General features: G+C 33.6%; 13 protein-coding genes and 1 pseudogene across 14 annotated transcripts, besides 1 other annotated feature; 12 read left to right on the top strand and 2 right to left on the bottom strand.

The window, feature by feature from the left end:
- Positions 1–2,562: 2,562 nt before the first annotated feature.
- TVAGG3_0441330 (uncharacterized protein) lies at positions 2,563–2,925 on the top strand (the record flags this gene model as incomplete). The annotated part of the gene is made up of 1 exon (XM_051234215.1): positions 2,563–2,925. One exon carries the CDS (start codon positions 2,563–2,565, stop codon positions 2,923–2,925), a length of 363 nt encoding a protein of 120 aa, XP_051103945.1.
- Positions 2,926–2,943: 18 nt separating this feature from the next.
- On the top strand, positions 2,944–3,186 carry TVAGG3_0441340 (serine threonine-protein phosphatase family; the record flags this gene model as incomplete). Its single annotated transcript, XM_051234216.1, has 1 exon — positions 2,944–3,186. The coding sequence occupies one exon, from the start codon at positions 2,944–2,946 to the stop codon at positions 3,184–3,186; it is 243 nt and encodes an 80-aa protein (XP_051103946.1).
- Positions 3,187–4,176: 990 nt separating this feature from the next.
- Positions 4,177–16,251: part of a mobile genetic element that runs on past the window's edge.
- On the top strand, positions 6,319–6,720 carry TVAGG3_0441360 (uncharacterized protein; the record flags this gene model as incomplete). The annotated part of the gene is made up of 1 exon (XM_051234217.1): positions 6,319–6,720. The coding sequence occupies one exon, from the start codon at positions 6,319–6,321 to the stop codon at positions 6,718–6,720; it is 402 nt and encodes a 133-aa protein (XP_051103947.1).
- Positions 6,740–6,895, top strand: TVAGG3_0441370 (uncharacterized protein; the record flags this gene model as incomplete). The annotated part of the gene is made up of 1 exon (XM_051234218.1): positions 6,740–6,895. The coding sequence occupies one exon, from the start codon at positions 6,740–6,742 to the stop codon at positions 6,893–6,895; it is 156 nt and encodes a 51-aa protein (XP_051103948.1).
- Positions 6,915–7,499, top strand: TVAGG3_0441380 (phage tail repeat-like family; the record flags this gene model as incomplete). Its single annotated transcript, XM_051234219.1, has 1 exon — positions 6,915–7,499. One exon carries the CDS (start codon positions 6,915–6,917, stop codon positions 7,497–7,499), a length of 585 nt encoding a protein of 194 aa, XP_051103949.1.
- TVAGG3_0441390 (uncharacterized protein) lies at positions 7,544–8,248 on the top strand (the record flags this gene model as incomplete). The annotated part of the gene is made up of 1 exon (XM_051234220.1): positions 7,544–8,248. The coding sequence occupies one exon, from the start codon at positions 7,544–7,546 to the stop codon at positions 8,246–8,248; it is 705 nt and encodes a 234-aa protein (XP_051103950.1).
- TVAGG3_0441400 (uncharacterized protein) lies at positions 8,317–9,177 on the top strand (the record flags this gene model as incomplete). The annotated part of the gene is made up of 1 exon (XM_051234221.1): positions 8,317–9,177. One exon carries the CDS (start codon positions 8,317–8,319, stop codon positions 9,175–9,177), a length of 861 nt encoding a protein of 286 aa, XP_051103951.1.
- Positions 10,109–10,405, top strand: TVAGG3_0441410 (uncharacterized protein; the record flags this gene model as incomplete). Its single annotated transcript, XM_001315703.1, has 1 exon — positions 10,109–10,405. One exon carries the CDS (start codon positions 10,109–10,111, stop codon positions 10,403–10,405), a length of 297 nt encoding a protein of 98 aa, XP_001315738.1.
- On the top strand, positions 10,720–11,634 carry TVAGG3_0441420 (organellar and viral DNA polymerase type B; the record flags this gene model as incomplete). Its single annotated transcript, XM_001315704.1, has 1 exon — positions 10,720–11,634. One exon carries the CDS (start codon positions 10,720–10,722, stop codon positions 11,632–11,634), a length of 915 nt encoding a protein of 304 aa, XP_001315739.1.
- On the top strand, positions 12,137–12,526 carry TVAGG3_0441430 (KilA, N-terminal/APSES-type HTH, DNA-binding family; the record flags this gene model as incomplete). The annotated part of the gene is made up of 1 exon (XM_001315705.1): positions 12,137–12,526. One exon carries the CDS (start codon positions 12,137–12,139, stop codon positions 12,524–12,526), a length of 390 nt encoding a protein of 129 aa, XP_001315740.1.
- Positions 12,730–13,443, top strand: TVAGG3_0441440 (KilA, N-terminal/APSES-type HTH, DNA-binding family; the record flags this gene model as incomplete). Its single annotated transcript, XM_051234222.1, has 1 exon — positions 12,730–13,443. The coding sequence occupies one exon, from the start codon at positions 12,730–12,732 to the stop codon at positions 13,441–13,443; it is 714 nt and encodes a 237-aa protein (XP_051103952.1).
- Positions 13,453–13,906, bottom strand: TVAGG3_0441450 (annotated as a pseudogene). The gene has a single exon. A coding segment is annotated over exon 1 (454 nt).
- On the top strand, positions 14,479–14,814 carry TVAGG3_0441460 (uncharacterized protein; the record flags this gene model as incomplete). Its single annotated transcript, XM_051234223.1, has 1 exon — positions 14,479–14,814. A coding segment is annotated over one exon (336 nt), but the record flags the coding sequence as incomplete, so codon positions are not given.
- Positions 15,553–16,137, bottom strand: TVAGG3_0441470 (uncharacterized protein; the record flags this gene model as incomplete). The annotated part of the gene is made up of 1 exon (XM_051234224.1): positions 15,553–16,137. The coding sequence occupies one exon, from the start codon at positions 16,135–16,137 to the stop codon at positions 15,553–15,555; it is 585 nt and encodes a 194-aa protein (XP_051103954.1).

Consider the following 16,251-nt stretch of genomic DNA (forward strand, 5'->3'; position numbering starts at 1 on the left):
AAATCTATTCCTCAATCAAGAATCACCTCATTAATGAAAATTGATGATTTAACAAAAAGAATAGAAGAGATTGAAGAAAGAATAAATCAAATAATTGATATCATAAATTCAAATAATCATTAGTTTCTTAAAGTTCTATGTTGAACTCATCAAATTCTTTTTAAAGTTTATGACTCCATTGATTCCATGAAATTAAATATTCTTTATCATTATATTTATACCTCATTAGCTTATTTTGGCTTTCATATTCATTTAATAATTCACAATCTTCATTTTTAAATTGAAGTTTAACCCATTCAGGATTTAAACAATGTTTAATTAATCGCGGAATATCTGACATCATCTATATATAGCTTCTTTTATAAAAGATAAAAAATAAATTATTTTAAAATTAATGTTAATTTTTTAATGGTTTATAAATAAATATATTTTAATGCATCGTCTATATATAGATGTAACAAAAAAAGTCACACAACCCTTCATATCCTACTACTTCAAGTTTTTTTTTCTGGATAAGATATTATATGGATAATTAAAAAAAAAAAAAAAAAAAAAAAAAAAAAAGGTAGTGGGGCTTCCAGGCACTTCGTGCCTTCTAGCCCTGAGGATGTTTTGTCAAGACTTCTTCGTAAAGACTTTGTCAAGACTTCTTCGTAAATGTTTTGTCAAGACTTCTTCTTCGTAAATGTTTTGTCAAGACTTCTTCTTCGTAAATGTTTTGTCAAGACTTCTTCGTAAATGTTTTGTCAAGACTTCTTCGTAAAATCAGACAAAAATAATGTTTAGGTGAAGAGGTGAGATTTCACCTGTTTTTTCACCTCTTTTTTCACCTCGTGAATTTGTCAAGATTTCATCGTAAAGACTTTGTCAAGACTTCTTCGTAAATGTTTTGTCAAGACTTCTTCGTAAATGTTTTGTCAAGACTTCTTCTTCGTAAATGTTTTGTCAAGACTTCTTCTTCGTAAATGTTTTGTCAAGACTTCTTCGTAAATGTTTTGTCAAGACTTCTTCTTCGTAAAATCAGACAAAAATATATTTTAGGTGAAGAGGTGAGATTTCACCTGTTTTTTCACCTAATTTTTCACCCTCTTGAATTTTCATGAAATTTACACCAAAAATATATTTTAGGTGAAGAGGTGAGATTTCACCTGTTTTTTCACCTAATTTTTCACCCTCTTGAATTTTACACCAAAAATATATTTTAGGTGAAGAGGTGAGATTTCACCTGTTTTTTCACCTCATTTTTCACCCTCTTGAATTTTCATGAAATTTACACCAAAAATATACTACTAGGGTCATTTACGAAGAAATCTCAACAAAGTCTTTACGAAGAAATCTCAACAAAGTCTTTACGATGAAATCTTGACAAAACATAGACAAGAAAGTTCATGAGAAATTAGATGAAGAAGTCTTAACAAAGTCTTTACGAAGAAATTCATGAAAATTCAAGAGGTGAAAAAAGAGGTGAAAAAAGAGGTGAAATCTCACCTCTTCACCTAAAATATATTTTTGGGTCATTTACGAAGAAATCTCAACAAAGTCTTTACGAAGAAATCTCAACAAAGTTACTTTTCAGGTAAAAACATTTTTATTATTATATATAAATGAATTTTACAAAACCTCCGTTACCGTTCTTTGGAAATAAGAGTAGATGTAAAGATATTATATTGAGAGAACTTAAGAAACTACCGAATGGTCTAACATTTGTAGATTTGTTCGGTGGAAGTTTCTATATATCCCATTTGTGCCATATAATATTCCCAGACTCAAAGATTATATGCAATGACTTCGACAACTATATGGACCGTCTCAAACATATTCCAGACACAAACAATATATTGAAAGAGTTAAAAGAAAAGATACCTATAGGTAAGATTGAACGTATACCATTAGATAAGAAAAATATTGTGAGAGAGGTTTTGAAAAAAGCAGAATATATAGACTGGGATAGTATATCTGCTAGACTATTATATAGTGGTTCTATAAGAGTTCATGACATTGAAACACTTATGTCAAAAGTTTTATATCTTAACTATACAAAGGTTTTCAAAGAGGACATAGAAAAATATACTGAGGGTATAGAGTTTGTGAGATGTCATTGGACAGATTTGTATGAAAAATATAAAGACAAGGAAAATGTTTTCTTTATAGTGGACCCGCCGTTCTATAACACATGGGATTTTCAATACCAAGTAGACTGGACTTTGAGAGACTCTTTAGAAACTTTAGACGTTTTACATAACCATCCATGCTTTTACTTTACATCCGATAAAAGTGGTTTGGAAAGTGTCATGAGATGGTTAGAGGACATACATGACTATGAGTTTAGATACGATAAGATAGAATATGAGAGAGGTCCTATAAACTGGAGAAAGTGTCATAACAAAGAAATTTTACTAGTAAGTAAATGTGGTTTGAAATAGGACTACTTGTTTTAGGTTTTTTCCATTGTGTCATTTACTTATTTGACGTGGCAGAAAGATATAGAGAATATGAAGATGAACCAATGCCTGCAAATGTTCAGTATATGTACTCGTAAGAGATATTTTTATCTAATATTAAATGGACGCACAGAACTTAGCGAATGCACAGCAACCTGGACAACCAAACCCAGAGAATATTCCAAATGAAGTTAGAATACAAACTGCGATGGCAAACTATGGTCAAGTGCCAACAGATGTACAAATGCAAACTGCCATGTCAAATGACGCTGCGTTAGGTTTGCCACCATGGTATGCAAATATGAGATGGAAAGAGTTTTATACAAACCCTGAAGTGGGATATAAACAACTTTATGCAGATGACGCGAACACAGGAGTTGACCCAGAGTATGTTTTCTACCAGAGGAGAAACAGAATGTATGAGCTCCAGTTAAAGAATGCTATGGAACTCAACAGGAAACGTAAGAGACTAGGCGGACATTAGATTTTTACATATAGTAAAATGGGTTTCTTCAGTAAGATAGGAAACTTCTTTCGAAATGTTGGAAGAGGTATATGGAATGGAATAAAAACCGTAGGAAGAGGAATTTGGAACGGAGTCAAAAATATTGGTAAAAGAGTAGGTCAGTTCGTTGGTATTATACCTAAAGACCCTGAACCAGAAGAACAAGCTCCTGTTATACAACAGCCTGAACCTGCACCACAGTCTAGTTGGCAACCAAATCCAACACCTCAACCGTATTAAAAATTATATTTTTACCGTTCGATAGTAGTTGTATATGAAACTAAGTTCTAAGTAAAACGCATGGTATAATGGAATTATTCTCTTTCTTCCATCTGTAGTAAACCATACTTGAAAGTCTGAAATACTTCCACTTGGTGGTTCATATAACTTTGTAGGTTTTTCGTAAAAGTCATTTGCCAAGCATAAGAAAGAGTTTTGTGCGCCAGAAAATGAAGCATGAACAATAATAGCAGCTGGGTCGAAAACATCTTTAAATAAATATGGTTCATCTCTTGCATATCGACTGTAAATATTTGCTAAAGGAAGTTCGACTTTCTGATTTAACATTCTTTGCAAATAATACCATGACATTGCAGTGAATTCTGTATATATTTGTTCGTCTTTCTTTGGATTGTCTTCGTAGATTTGAAATGACACTTGTGAATTTTGTTTGTCATATACAATTCTCACATAAAGTGTGCTCTCGGTATTTGCATATTCATCAGCATATTTTGCATAACATGAATTTATTTTATCTTCTATATTTTTTAACGCAGTCTGTAGAGAAGATGAAAGGTCAACTTGTATTAGCTCAATTTCTTCCCACATTTTTCGTTTCCCTTCAGATATATAATCTATATGAAACCTTACAATAAATGGAAAACTTTTATCTTCTACAGACACAAACTTCATTCTACGAAAGCCAATAGCTTTTGTGACAGATGGGTCTCTTAGCCATCTTAATGGGTAGTCAAAACGATAGCCTTCATGCTTTACGGTCTCTGTCTCAAACTTTTGACCGACATTCGTAAAAAGTTCATCTAATGGTTTAGTTGTAGCAACTCTTGAATTTTCTTTTTCTATTGAAAGCATATTTTATCTAGAATAAAAATGTCGAAAGAAACAGCGTCTATGAGAGAAATACAACACAACCGACAACTCATTTTGCAAGCTCTAAATAAGAACACAACAAACTTTTCAAACTATTCTAAGATATCTGAGTCATTGAAAGAAGGAAACTTAAAACTGACGATAAACCCAATGACAGATGAGTTTCTGTTTCAAGACAGTAAGAACCATACTGTCTGTGTAAATCCAACAAAAGGAACTTTAAACGAGAAGCCTATAGATGAACTTCTTTTGAAGGCAGATATTGACAACAAAGCTGACAAAGAGTATGTCATTGAAAAAGTTCAAGAAGAACATGACAGAGCAGATGCAACATATGCAACGAAAGAGGATGTTGAAAAGAAAGCAGATAAAACATATGTTAACGATGAGTTAGCATGTGTGGCTAGTGCATTAGATAAGAAGGCAGATAAGGAATATGTGGATGAAAAAGACAATGAAATTAAAGAAAGGGTTGAATGGTACCATGAACGGACTTCAAAGATTTTAAAAACTAAAGCCGATACAGGATGGGTTTCAGGGTGTTTAGACCTTAAAGCCGACAAAGAAACTGTAGATATGTTGACACAAACGGTTTCAAGTCATACCAGAGGTTTAATGGAAGATGGACAACAGTTGAAAGAGCTTGAGAAAGGTGTTACAGAGTTAAGGAATACAAAAGCAGACTCGACATGGATAAAAGGATATGTAGATGCAACAAAAGAACGTATTTTCGCATGGACAGAAGGAACATACCCACAAAAATATCATAGACATAGCATCTCTGACGTAAATGAACTTGAAGAAAAGTTATATAAAAAAGCAGACAAAACAGAGCTTCAAACATTAAAGACAGAAATACTTCAAACAGTATATCCTATAGGTTCTATTTATACGTCAATGAACTCTACCAGACCAGAAGTAGTACTTGGTTTTGGAACTTGGACTCAAATAGTCGACAGGTTTTTGTATTGTGCAAACTCTTCAAAGGAAACAGGTGGAAGTAAAACGATTTCAGGTGAAAATTTACCTGCACACAGTCACTACATAGATTTAAGTACATCTCAAGCAGGTTGGCATAAGCATAGATATTGGGATTGGTCAGGAATGACAAAAGGTAAAGGATATGATGTTAAAGACAACGTTAAGTTTGCTATAAATTGTTACTGGAGTGACACTCAGGGAGATGGAAACCATACACATAACGTTTCAGGATATACGCAAACAACGGGACAAAGTAAAGACTACATGCCACCTTACATGACAGTTTACGCATGGTATAGAAATGCTTAGTCGTCATTTTCAACTTCTTTAGCATATTCGTCAGGAGTTGTCTTATATTTGTTAGGAACTGTCTTTGAAAGTATACCACCTTGAACTTTGACAAGTTTGAAACGAGGTCTGACAATAGTAGTTTTATCTTCTGCTTGCAGTCTGTACATTTTGCCATGTTTGCCTAAAACTTCATAATATTCTCTTGTATACTTTCTTCTATTTTTACGAACACGAATGTGAGTACCTGTCGAGTTCCCATTGTTGTCATAGTCAATAGTATTTTCATATGGGTCGCGTTTAGGTATTTCTATTTTTACTTTGTCACCTTTCTTAAGTTTGAAGCCTGGCATTCTTTCTTGTTTGTCTCTTTTGACTAAACTATTAAATATATAGTCTTTCTCTAAGTCAGGGTTGTTTTTCATTTCTTCAGGGGAATGGTTTCCCAAACCTTTTTGTTTACGGCTATTGTAAATATTTAAAACTTGTCTCATCTTTGCCATGGAGAAGTGTCTGTACTTGTCGTCATATGACATTTCATCTACCTCACCACCTTGTGGTTGGTTTAAGTCTCTTAAGATTTTTATACAACTGTCAATGACACCAAGAGCAGAATGGTTTTGGTCGACAATGAAATATTGGTTTACATTTTTTGAACGCAGATAGTTTTTAATATCGTCTGATTTGAAAGAACGTTCACAGTCAGATGTCAGTTTTGTTGGATGGTATTTGTCAACAAATATTGTCAAAGCAGTTTTCACATCTAAAATATTTTTGGACTGTAATGGTATGGCTTCACAGTATCTTGTGTTTTGACCGACAAATATTAGCCAGTATGGTGGTCCATCTTCTCTATACCTCGGAATGTTTTCCAAGATATCCATAAACCAAGCATTTGGTGTTGAACTAAAGATTTTTACCATGAGTGCTTTCTTTGTTGCTTTAGAAACATAGGGGTCCTTGTTTGGATTCGTCATTTTTACCCTATAAGAAATGGGTTTATTTGGCGCATTAGCAGGAGTTGCATCCAGATTTTTACCCGCAGTGGGAACAATAGCCAGAGGTGTATTTGGAGTTGGAAGGAAGATTTTGAGTACATTAGGTATACTTAAAGAGAAAGCACAACCTATTATACAAACTGTACAGAAAGGTTGGGAGGTAGCACGAGATGCAACAAATCTTATTCCAAATCCTGAAACAAGAGGAAAAGTTCAAGGATGGATGGACAATGTAGGAAGAGAAGCAGGAAACTACTATAACAAAGCAAATGACTACTATAACCAAGCAGGGCACTATATGGACCAAGGTGAAAGATTCTTTAACAGAGGATATAACCATGCACAACAATGGGTAAACAATAACCAACCTCAACCGCCTCAAACGTGGGGAATGTAAAGTTTTTTACTGAGATGAAATGAACAATACAGCATTGAGACAAATGGGTTCAAGATGGATTTGTCGGCTTCCAGCAGTTACACAACCACGTGTTTGTCAAGTCCTCCCTATACCTCAAGAAGTTTTAGACCGACATAAAAAACCTCAACAACCAGTTGAAAACAAACCAAACTAAAATTTTTTACTGAGATGAAATGACCGAAGAAGTTGAAACGGTAGATTTGACACCACAAACAAAAAGTTCAGAACCATTGTCAAAACCTGTCAAAGAACTTACAGATGAAGAGAAAAATTCAATAATAGAAAGTGCCAGGTCTGGAAATACAAACCCTAACTACAAAGTCACTTTTCATAGAAATGGAACGGCTAGTATCTCAAAAAAGAAACAGACTCTCACAAATAAAATATTGAAGTCTGAAGGAGCTTTCGAGACAACAGATGGAAAAGTTTACTTCACTGACCAACAGTTCATTATAGAACATCTCATTGACTTAGAGTCGAAATATTCTAAACTTTACAACAAACACAAAAAGTTGAAAGGAAAACAAAAACAAATGGCATATGATATTTATGAAGATGTTGACGACACAACTGTTCCTGCAGGTGAGGTAAAGTCAGAGGAACCGAAAAGTGACGAAAAACCAATAGAAGAAGGGGAGCCAAAAACTGAAGATAAACCAAAACCAAAGGTTAGTTTCCAAACTAAACCAAGTCAACCTTCATTAGCTGGTATGGGTTGGCGTCAAAGGCTTCTGGTAGCTGGTGGTTACGTAAAGTAAAGAAAAAACATTTTTTTATTTTTATAAAAATGCCCTCGCATAGAATGGATAGAAAATCTGCTAGAATAAAAGCAGAGTTAGAAAGATATGGTTGGAAAGTTTCAAAGAAGTTTAAATATAGGAAGGGAAGACCCATAAAAGTCTATGACAAACTGGCTGGTCTGACCTATGAGATGGACTTAAAAACAGCGCGAACCAACTATCCAAACAGACTAGAGAGGTTAGAAGAAGAACGTCTTATGAACTTGCCTTTCGATGTTAACGAGCCGCAAGTTGAAGGACAAGACGGCTTTGCCAGATTCTACTGGAAACATAACGAACAATTGCATCCTTTGAGAAGGAAAAAAGGAAAAGGTGAAGACGCACATGCTCCCATGGAAAGAACAAGATATGCATATGAAAAGTACCGTGAAGTTAGAAGTCAAATTACATCTGGTCGAACCTTTACAGTAAACTTTGACGAAGGAAAGAACAAAGAAGGCTTCATGGGTGTACTTGCTGCCATTCAAGACGGAAATAAGAAAGGACACAATCTCAGACTAACTATAACAGATTTGGACGGTCATATATACTACTCACATGGCAATGTCACAACAGCCGCACAACTTCTTGACGCTTTCAAGACTACAAAGAGAGAACAAATGGTTGACTCCGACTCAGACATTTTGAATGCAATTGAAGGAATTGTAAGCGTGAAGTTCGAATGGTACCAACCTAACCCTCGAGCAGTCAGACAACATGTTTGTTAGATGAGAAATAAAAAATTGCATACCATTTTAAAACATTTTTTAAAACAGTATATTTTTACATATATTAAATGTTTCAGGTTGAAAAACAAAGAACAAATGTAGCAGATACAAAACCGTTAGACTATATCTTTACAAACGCCGGTAGGACTATATCAGATGAAGAAATTTCATCCGGCTCCTACCGCTTTGACTTTCCAATTCGTTGGCTTCAAAGTCCTTCAGATGCAAAGGCAATAGGATTTAGAAGAGTTTTGTTTTCAAAAAGAACTAACGCGTTTATGTTTGCAGTATATTTTCATGGGCAATATGAAGGTTCTGATGGTCTAATAGACAAATTTGACGAAATGAGAATCTTTACAGTTCGTTCAGACGAAAACCTTGAGAAGACTCTAAATGACTTTCAAACTCAAATGAACAAATATTATTGGGAATTTCAAGAAAAATACCACTCTTTACTAAATGGAACATACTATCTGAAACTAGAATACAACAAGATGAATTCCACCGTTTCATTTCAAAGGATTGAAATTAACCCTCCAAGAAGTACACAGTTTTTATTTTGGCAAGTAGACAAACGTTCTTGGGCACAATTTCTTCGGTTACTAAACCAGAACGAACCATTACCACCTGACGGTCCGTTCTGGTTTATACGCCCACCAACAGATTTGACAGTTTATAGAAACGTGTTTGACCCTCAAAATGTTATATGTCATGCAAGTTTCAGTTCAAGCAACAACAGTTTTCTTTGTATTGGTAAGGACTTTTATGACCTTACCTCTAAATTCTACGAACCACCTAGTAACAGTTTCTCTGACTTTCAAGTTTGGTTCACAACAAACGGTGTGCAGCATATAATACCATTGTACTATGACTTTTATCTCGAATTGTCTTTCATATACAACTACGGAGAAGTGCTGAAAAAGTATTGAATGTGGCTCGATGTTGTCCATTGCACTGCTTCAGAACAATATTTGCACTGCTTCAGAACAATATTTGCACTGCTTCAGAACAATATTTGCACTGCTTCAGAACAATATTTGCACTGCTTCAGAACAATATTTGCACTGCTTCAGAACAATACTTGTACTGTTTCAGAGCAATATTTGTACTTTTTCAGAACAATACTTGTACTGTTTCAGAGCAATACTTGTACTTTTTCAGAACAAGACTTGTACTTTTTCAGAACAAGACTTGTACTTTTTCAGAACAAATTTCCCGTAAAAGCTCTCAATTTGTGAGAAAAATTTTCTGTTTCAGAACAAGACTTGTACTTTTTCAGAACAAGACTTGTACTTTTTCAGAACAATATTTGCACTGTTTCAGAACAATATTTGCACTGTTTCAAGACAATATTTGTACTGTTTCAAGACAATATTTGCACTGTTTCAAGACAATATTTGTACTGTTTCAAGACAATGTCCGACGGTTAAGCCATAAACGAATGTCCGATGTCCCACCAAAAAATATTTTTTATTTTTATTGTAAGAACAGAAATGTCAGTCGAAGCAAAAACGTTCACGAACAAATATAATGGCGAAACATTCACGAAAGGCACTTACAACGGTATTGAAGTCTTACGTAGAGACAAGGATGGTTATATAAATGCAACAAATATGTGTCAGCAGTTTAGGAAAGACTTTAGAAGGTTGTTGGAAAATAAGTCCTGGGAAGAGTATTTTAAGGCATTTTGTGAAGAATATACCAACCGCCGGAATTCCGACGGTTGCTTTTTATACAAAGTTCATGCAGGAATTCCTGATGAAATCAAACAGGTTAGAGGAACGTATGTAGACCCAAGACTTCTAAACTATATAGCAATGTGGGGCTTCTCCAAAATATTGCATAGCAGTTGGAAAAATTATGGACTCCATAGACAAGAAAGTTCATGAGAAGTTAGATGAAGAAGAACTTGAAGATACAGTAGAGAATGCAAAACCTTTGTTCGAAGAAGAAGTTAGAAAAATGCATGAAAAACAAATAGAACATGAACGTGAGATATGTTCTGGTTATAGAGATTCTCCATACGAACTAGACCAATGGGAACAAGAAGATTTAAAGAGAGAATTTAGAGAATATGAACTCGCTAAAATTTCATTAGAAGCTGCAGAAAAGAAGTTAAAAGCTTGGGGTCGTTTTGTACAAAAATATTGTGAGTAAATGAACCATTTTGTTGCTGAATTCAATAAAAATATATTTTAGGTGAAGAGGTGAGATTTCACCTCTTTTTTCACCTGTTTTTTCACCCTCTTGAATTTTCATGATTTCATCGTAAATGTTTTGTCAAACATGAACGTAAATGTTTTGTCGAAACTTCATCGTAATGAGCGTAAATCAGACAAAAATATATTTTAGGTGAAGAGGTGAGATTTCACCTCTTTTTTCACCTCTTTTTTCACCTCATGAATTTCCTTAAGATAAAAAATATATTTTAGTTTTTTTAAAAAAATATTTTTTATTTTTATTGTAAGAACATGTTAGCAACAACAGCACCAAACTCTTTAGTCATGAACCCAACTTCAATGTTAGTAGAGATGAAAAGCTTCATTCCTTCTTCATATACTTTCGAAACAGAAATCCAGAAGATAAAGCAAGAACTTCTCCAAGGAGATTTAGATTGCACTGCGAAAGATGAAACAAATGAACAGTATCTTTATGAAATGCAGGACATTATTGACCATCTACCTAAACTTCCTGAAATCCAACAACAAAAGCTTACTATTCCAGAATTCGATGAAATAGAAGTCAAAGCAACTGACTCAGTAGAAATAAAGAAGTTCATACGAAAGGTTAACTATGAGTTTCTTGGATTTCATTGCAACCACAAAGTCATGGACAAAGATTGCGATATGGTATATAAGAATATCTCTGACATATACAAATCTGGGGAGTTTAAGACCTACGACAACTTTGTTTCGTTAGTTGCAAAATGTGTATGGCAGATAAGAGATAAAGATAGAAGAGGTAAGATATGGAATGAACAAATAAGACCCGCAACTTTTGAGTTAAAGAGAGCAATTGACGCCTTAGTTGTTTTAGCAGGTAAGGTTTCAATGTACAATGCTAAAATGAACCCGCAATGTTCAAAATGTAAAGCAGCAATGAGGAAATATAACTACTCCGTCAAAGAGATAGAACGTATGCGAAACGACTATGCTGACTTAAAGAAAGAAGTAGAGAAACCAGCAGAAAATAAAATGGACATGTTAGAATTTCTGAACAAAAACTATCCAACAGCTGACGATTTCCTTCTATCTGACGTCAAGAAGAAGTATAAAGAAACTTTCGGTATCGTTAAAACATTCGATGTACTGACAGAAGAAATAGAAGCTACGAAATTGTTTAGGATTTCAAATATACATCATACAATTCATGTAAAACGCTTATAAAATAACAGGTGAAAAAAGAGGTGAAAAAAGAGGTGAAATCTCACCTCTTCACCTAAAATATATTTTTATTGAATTCAGCAACAAAATTCTGAGTAAAATGACATATGGAACACATACTTTTTCAGTAAGGACATATGGGGTAGAAATGAGGGTAGAAAACGGGGTAGATATACCCTTCTACCCTAAAATATATTTTTGTCTGTTTTACACTCATTGACGATTAAAGTCTTGACAAAACATATACGAAGAAGTCTTGACAAAACATATACGAAGAAGTCTTGACAAAACATATACGAAGAAGTCTTGACAAAACATTTACGATGAAATCATGAAAATTCATGAGGTGAAAAAAGAGGTGAAAAAACAGGTGAAATCTCACCTCTTCACCTAAAATATATTTTTGCTGAAAAAAATGACCAAATTTCATGAATTTCCTTAAGACAGAAAAAATAACGCTAGTTTTTTATAAAATATTTTTTTTATTTTGTATGTAAAGACAGATATGTCAACATCAGAGAACACAACAACTGCTATCGTTCATGAAGCCATAAATGAAGAATATGAGTACATACAGTTTAACAAACAACTCCGTCTCATTCGTTCGGTCAAAGACGATATGTACCAAATGCAAAGTATTTTGACAGCATGTTTTGCTCCAGATACTAAGAAACCACAAGATTGGTTTGAATTAAATAGCACTCATGAACTTTTGAGTGAGTTCGAACATGTAGAACTTAAAAAGATGTACCAAGACAGACAAAACTTACCATCGTATCTAAAAGGTATATATGTTCATAAGTTCCTAGTTAGTTCAATAGCAATGTGGGCTTCTCCTCGTTATGCATGGTATATTTACAGACTTCTTGACGAAGTTGCTGAAAAATACATGTAAAGCGTTTATTTTTGGTCTTTTATACAAGATAGAAAAAATAAAGTTAATTTTATTTTTTTTATTTTTTTATTTTGTATGTAAAGACAGATATGTCAACAACAGAGAACACAACAACTGCTATCGTTCATGAAGCCATAAGTGAAGAATATGAGTACATACAATATAACAAACAGTTACGTCTCATTCGTTCGGTCAAAGACGATATGTACCAAATGCAAAGTATTTTGACAGCTCTTCGTTCTACAAAGCAAGCATATCATTGGTTTGAAAACCAGCAGGCAAAAGAACTTTTAGAAGAATTTCCTCATATGTTTGCGTTCCTCGGAAAACCGAGGAACGAGATTCCGTACGAAAATCGTAAAAATTTGCCAAATAGTTTGAAAGGATATTATGTTCATAGACTTCTTGTAAATGCTGTTGCAATGTGGGCTTCGCCTCGTTACGCTTGTTATATTTTCATGATGTTAGATGAAATTCATAGACAAGAACGTGAAGAGATGGAAAAGAAACTTCAAGCAAAAGATGAAGTCATTGAAGCAAAAGATAAAAACATTCAGAAAAGAATACCACGTTCGGTACCAAAAGGAAAGGAAAAGAACTATAAGTATATGATTTATACTGAAGAGATGGAAAATGAAGAAGACAGAGATATGGTTATGTTGCATTTAGTCAGAAGAAACAACAAAAGCTTTTACGACCTTGCTAAGATTTACAAATCTGACAGAAATTGGTTCTATCGCGAAAACTTACCGATTTCAATGACACCGAATGAAGATGTGAAACAAATAGTTCAAGATACGTTACCTCAAACACACTATGATATTAAAGGTTGTACAATACTTACCTTCAAAGAAGATTTGCCGCTACTGAAGGAAAAAATAACAGAGTATTTTGACAACTTCAAACAAGCAGAGTAAATGAACCATTTATTTTTATTGACTTTTTACAATTTGAACTTTGTTTGCGTAGATATGAATTCTGAAAGAAGTATGAGGGTCTTGTATGACTTTGTACTTCTCCCATAGTTCATGTCTGTCAAACTTACCTGCCATGGACTCTTTCATAAGTTCCATGAAATCGTCTTCGGACAATCCAGGGAAAAGTATAATGTCAGTAAGTATTCTTTTAACATCCTTACTTAAACTCTTTGCTGTCTGTACACAAATGACAACTGAGATGTTAAAGTGTCTGAGCTTCTTAAGAATTCGACACATGTCTTGTTCTCTATTCTTTAACAAAGGATGAGAAGCAAAGTCATCTAAGATAAGAAGACATCTATGAGGGTACGTTTTCCAATCGTACGATTGCAATTTCTTCGAAATGTATTCTATCTCTTTCTGTTTGTTTCTGAAAGTGTTTCTTCTCTAATATTCTCTGCATTTCCTCATTTGGGTCTTTAAACTTAGAATTTATATACTTTTATAGCATTATACTTCAAAACTCTTCTTTGGTACTTCTTTATCCAATCTAACAACTCAGTATCCTTTATACATACTAACTTAGACTTCTTATAATATCTTTGAACGAATTGACGGTTTGGTCAAATTGACCAGAAGTACTACAAATAACAACTAACTCATAGAATGGGTTCTTTCATCTAGTTCTTGTTGTTGTGCAGCCATTTTAAGATAAGTGAAAGTCTTACCCGACCCAGGTGGTGCGATTAGACCTGTTATACCATTCTGAGCAAATGAAACTTGTCATGTATGGGTTTTATCTGAGCATTTTCTAACTTCCTCTTGTTCTTGTTTAAAAACATTCTCAAATTTCTTGTCAATGTCAGCAAACTTTTTTTTCTAACATATTTTTAGAAAAATTAAAATTTTTATCTTTTTGAAAATGTCTAGCGATTTCGCTATCTATATTCGAGACAAGCTTTTCGACAGCAAAACATCTGTCGACCATAAAATCTTACATAGTGTAAACAAGAAAGGTGAATTTGTTCTAAAGTTTGTTTCTGGGAATATGACAAGAACCATAAAACATTAGGCAGAGAAGTCTTTAAGTTTGTCAATGACAGACTTGTTGACAGAGATGACGCCGATTGGAAAGATGAAGTCCAACAAAAGTTCTTAGAATGCAAAGAAGGCACATGCGCTGTTCTTGAAGATGAAATAGGAAACAGAATAGAAGAGCTATTAAAGGACAAAGAACTTTTACATAAATATGGTTCTGAGAAATTTGACATAACTCCACCAGAGAAGAAGAAGAAGAGAGAGAAGAAAGAAAAGAAAGTAGAAGAAGAGAAGAAAGAACCTGAACCAGAGAAAAAGAAATTTGACATGTAAAAATAAAATTTTATTTTTAGAACATTTCTGGGTCAATGTCAATGTTCTCTTCCTCTTTAGGAGCAACACTGGCTTAGACTCTAAAATCTTTTTACCCAATTTACCTTGAACTTCAACTATCTTAGACTCATAATATTCATAGTCGTCTGCTTTCTTTGGTTCATAAGGTATAACAAGTTTGTATGCTTTGCCTTCTTTAAGGTTTGAAACCTTCTGTCAAAATTTTCTTTGACTGCTAACAAACCTTCTATGTCTAAGTCTTCAAATTTCGCACCATTTTTAGTCACAATAGCAAACTTAACTGGTTCGATGTTCCAAACTTTGTCAAATGTAGACTTTTCAAAATGGTAGAAGTAAACATTCAAATATATGAATGGGTCTAGTTCTTCTTTGACTTCTGTCATGTACTTGTTGACTGAGATGAATTTCATCATCTTTTCTATCGGATAAAAAAATATTTTTTTTAAAATTTACTCATAAAAATTATTTCTTTCTATATTTGCCATTCCGAACTTCGAAAAGATGTTTTATACCAGCATAGAATTTTTCTCTAGAGCTTAGTCTTATATCGTTTTCATGACAATATTTTCTATATTCTTCATATAAAGCCTTTTTTTCATACATTTCATAAGGACAATCTAACCAGAATAGCGCATATCTATTTTCGTTATCTAGGTCTTTTCCAACAAACTCAGCGTACATTTCAAATAAAATAAAAATATATATTTTTTTTAAAATTTACTCAGAAAAATTTTTCTTTGTATATACGCCGTTCTGTATGTCTAAAAGATTTTTGACATTTGCCAAGAATGTTCGTTTAGATGCTGTCATATAACCATACTCTTGACAATATTGTTTATACGAGTCGTACAAAGACCTTTCATCTAAACACTCAAAGTTAGTCTCATCTATAAACAGTTCATATACACTCTTGTTTGCTTCTAACAATGTTTGTCTCTCTTCGGTATATGGAATTTGTCTTGGATTGAACTTAGAAATATCTAATGTCATGAAATATGAGAACAAGTGGTTGTAAAAGTTAGGTGTCAAAGTTTCTGCTAAGTCGTCAAAATATTCTGTATCTTGCATATGAGAATCTGACGTTCTGACAACTACATATCTTCTGTCAGAACTTTCTAACTTCATCGGAACAACATTGTTTGAAACCATGACGAAGTTTGCAACATTTTCACAAACTCTTTGGTCTTTATATTTTCTTTCAACAACTCCAACTTTGTCTGTTATAAGACTCTTCAAAGCATCTGAGTTTAAAACCTTTGTTGTATCTATACTTTGAAGTTCGTTACATACTATAAGTTTCATATTCTCTATTGAGGAGTTAAATTTACCGCAGATGTTTTCTAAGTTTGTCATATTAGGGTTCGAATAGCCCTCTAACAGTTTGCATAAGATATCTGTAAAGAAAGTGTTCTTACC

Source organism: Trichomonas vaginalis, chromosome V (assembly GCF_026262505.1).
Source record: "Trichomonas vaginalis G3 chromosome V, whole genome shotgun sequence".
Lineage (NCBI taxonomy): Eukaryota > Parabasalia > Trichomonadida > Trichomonadidae > Trichomonas > Trichomonas vaginalis.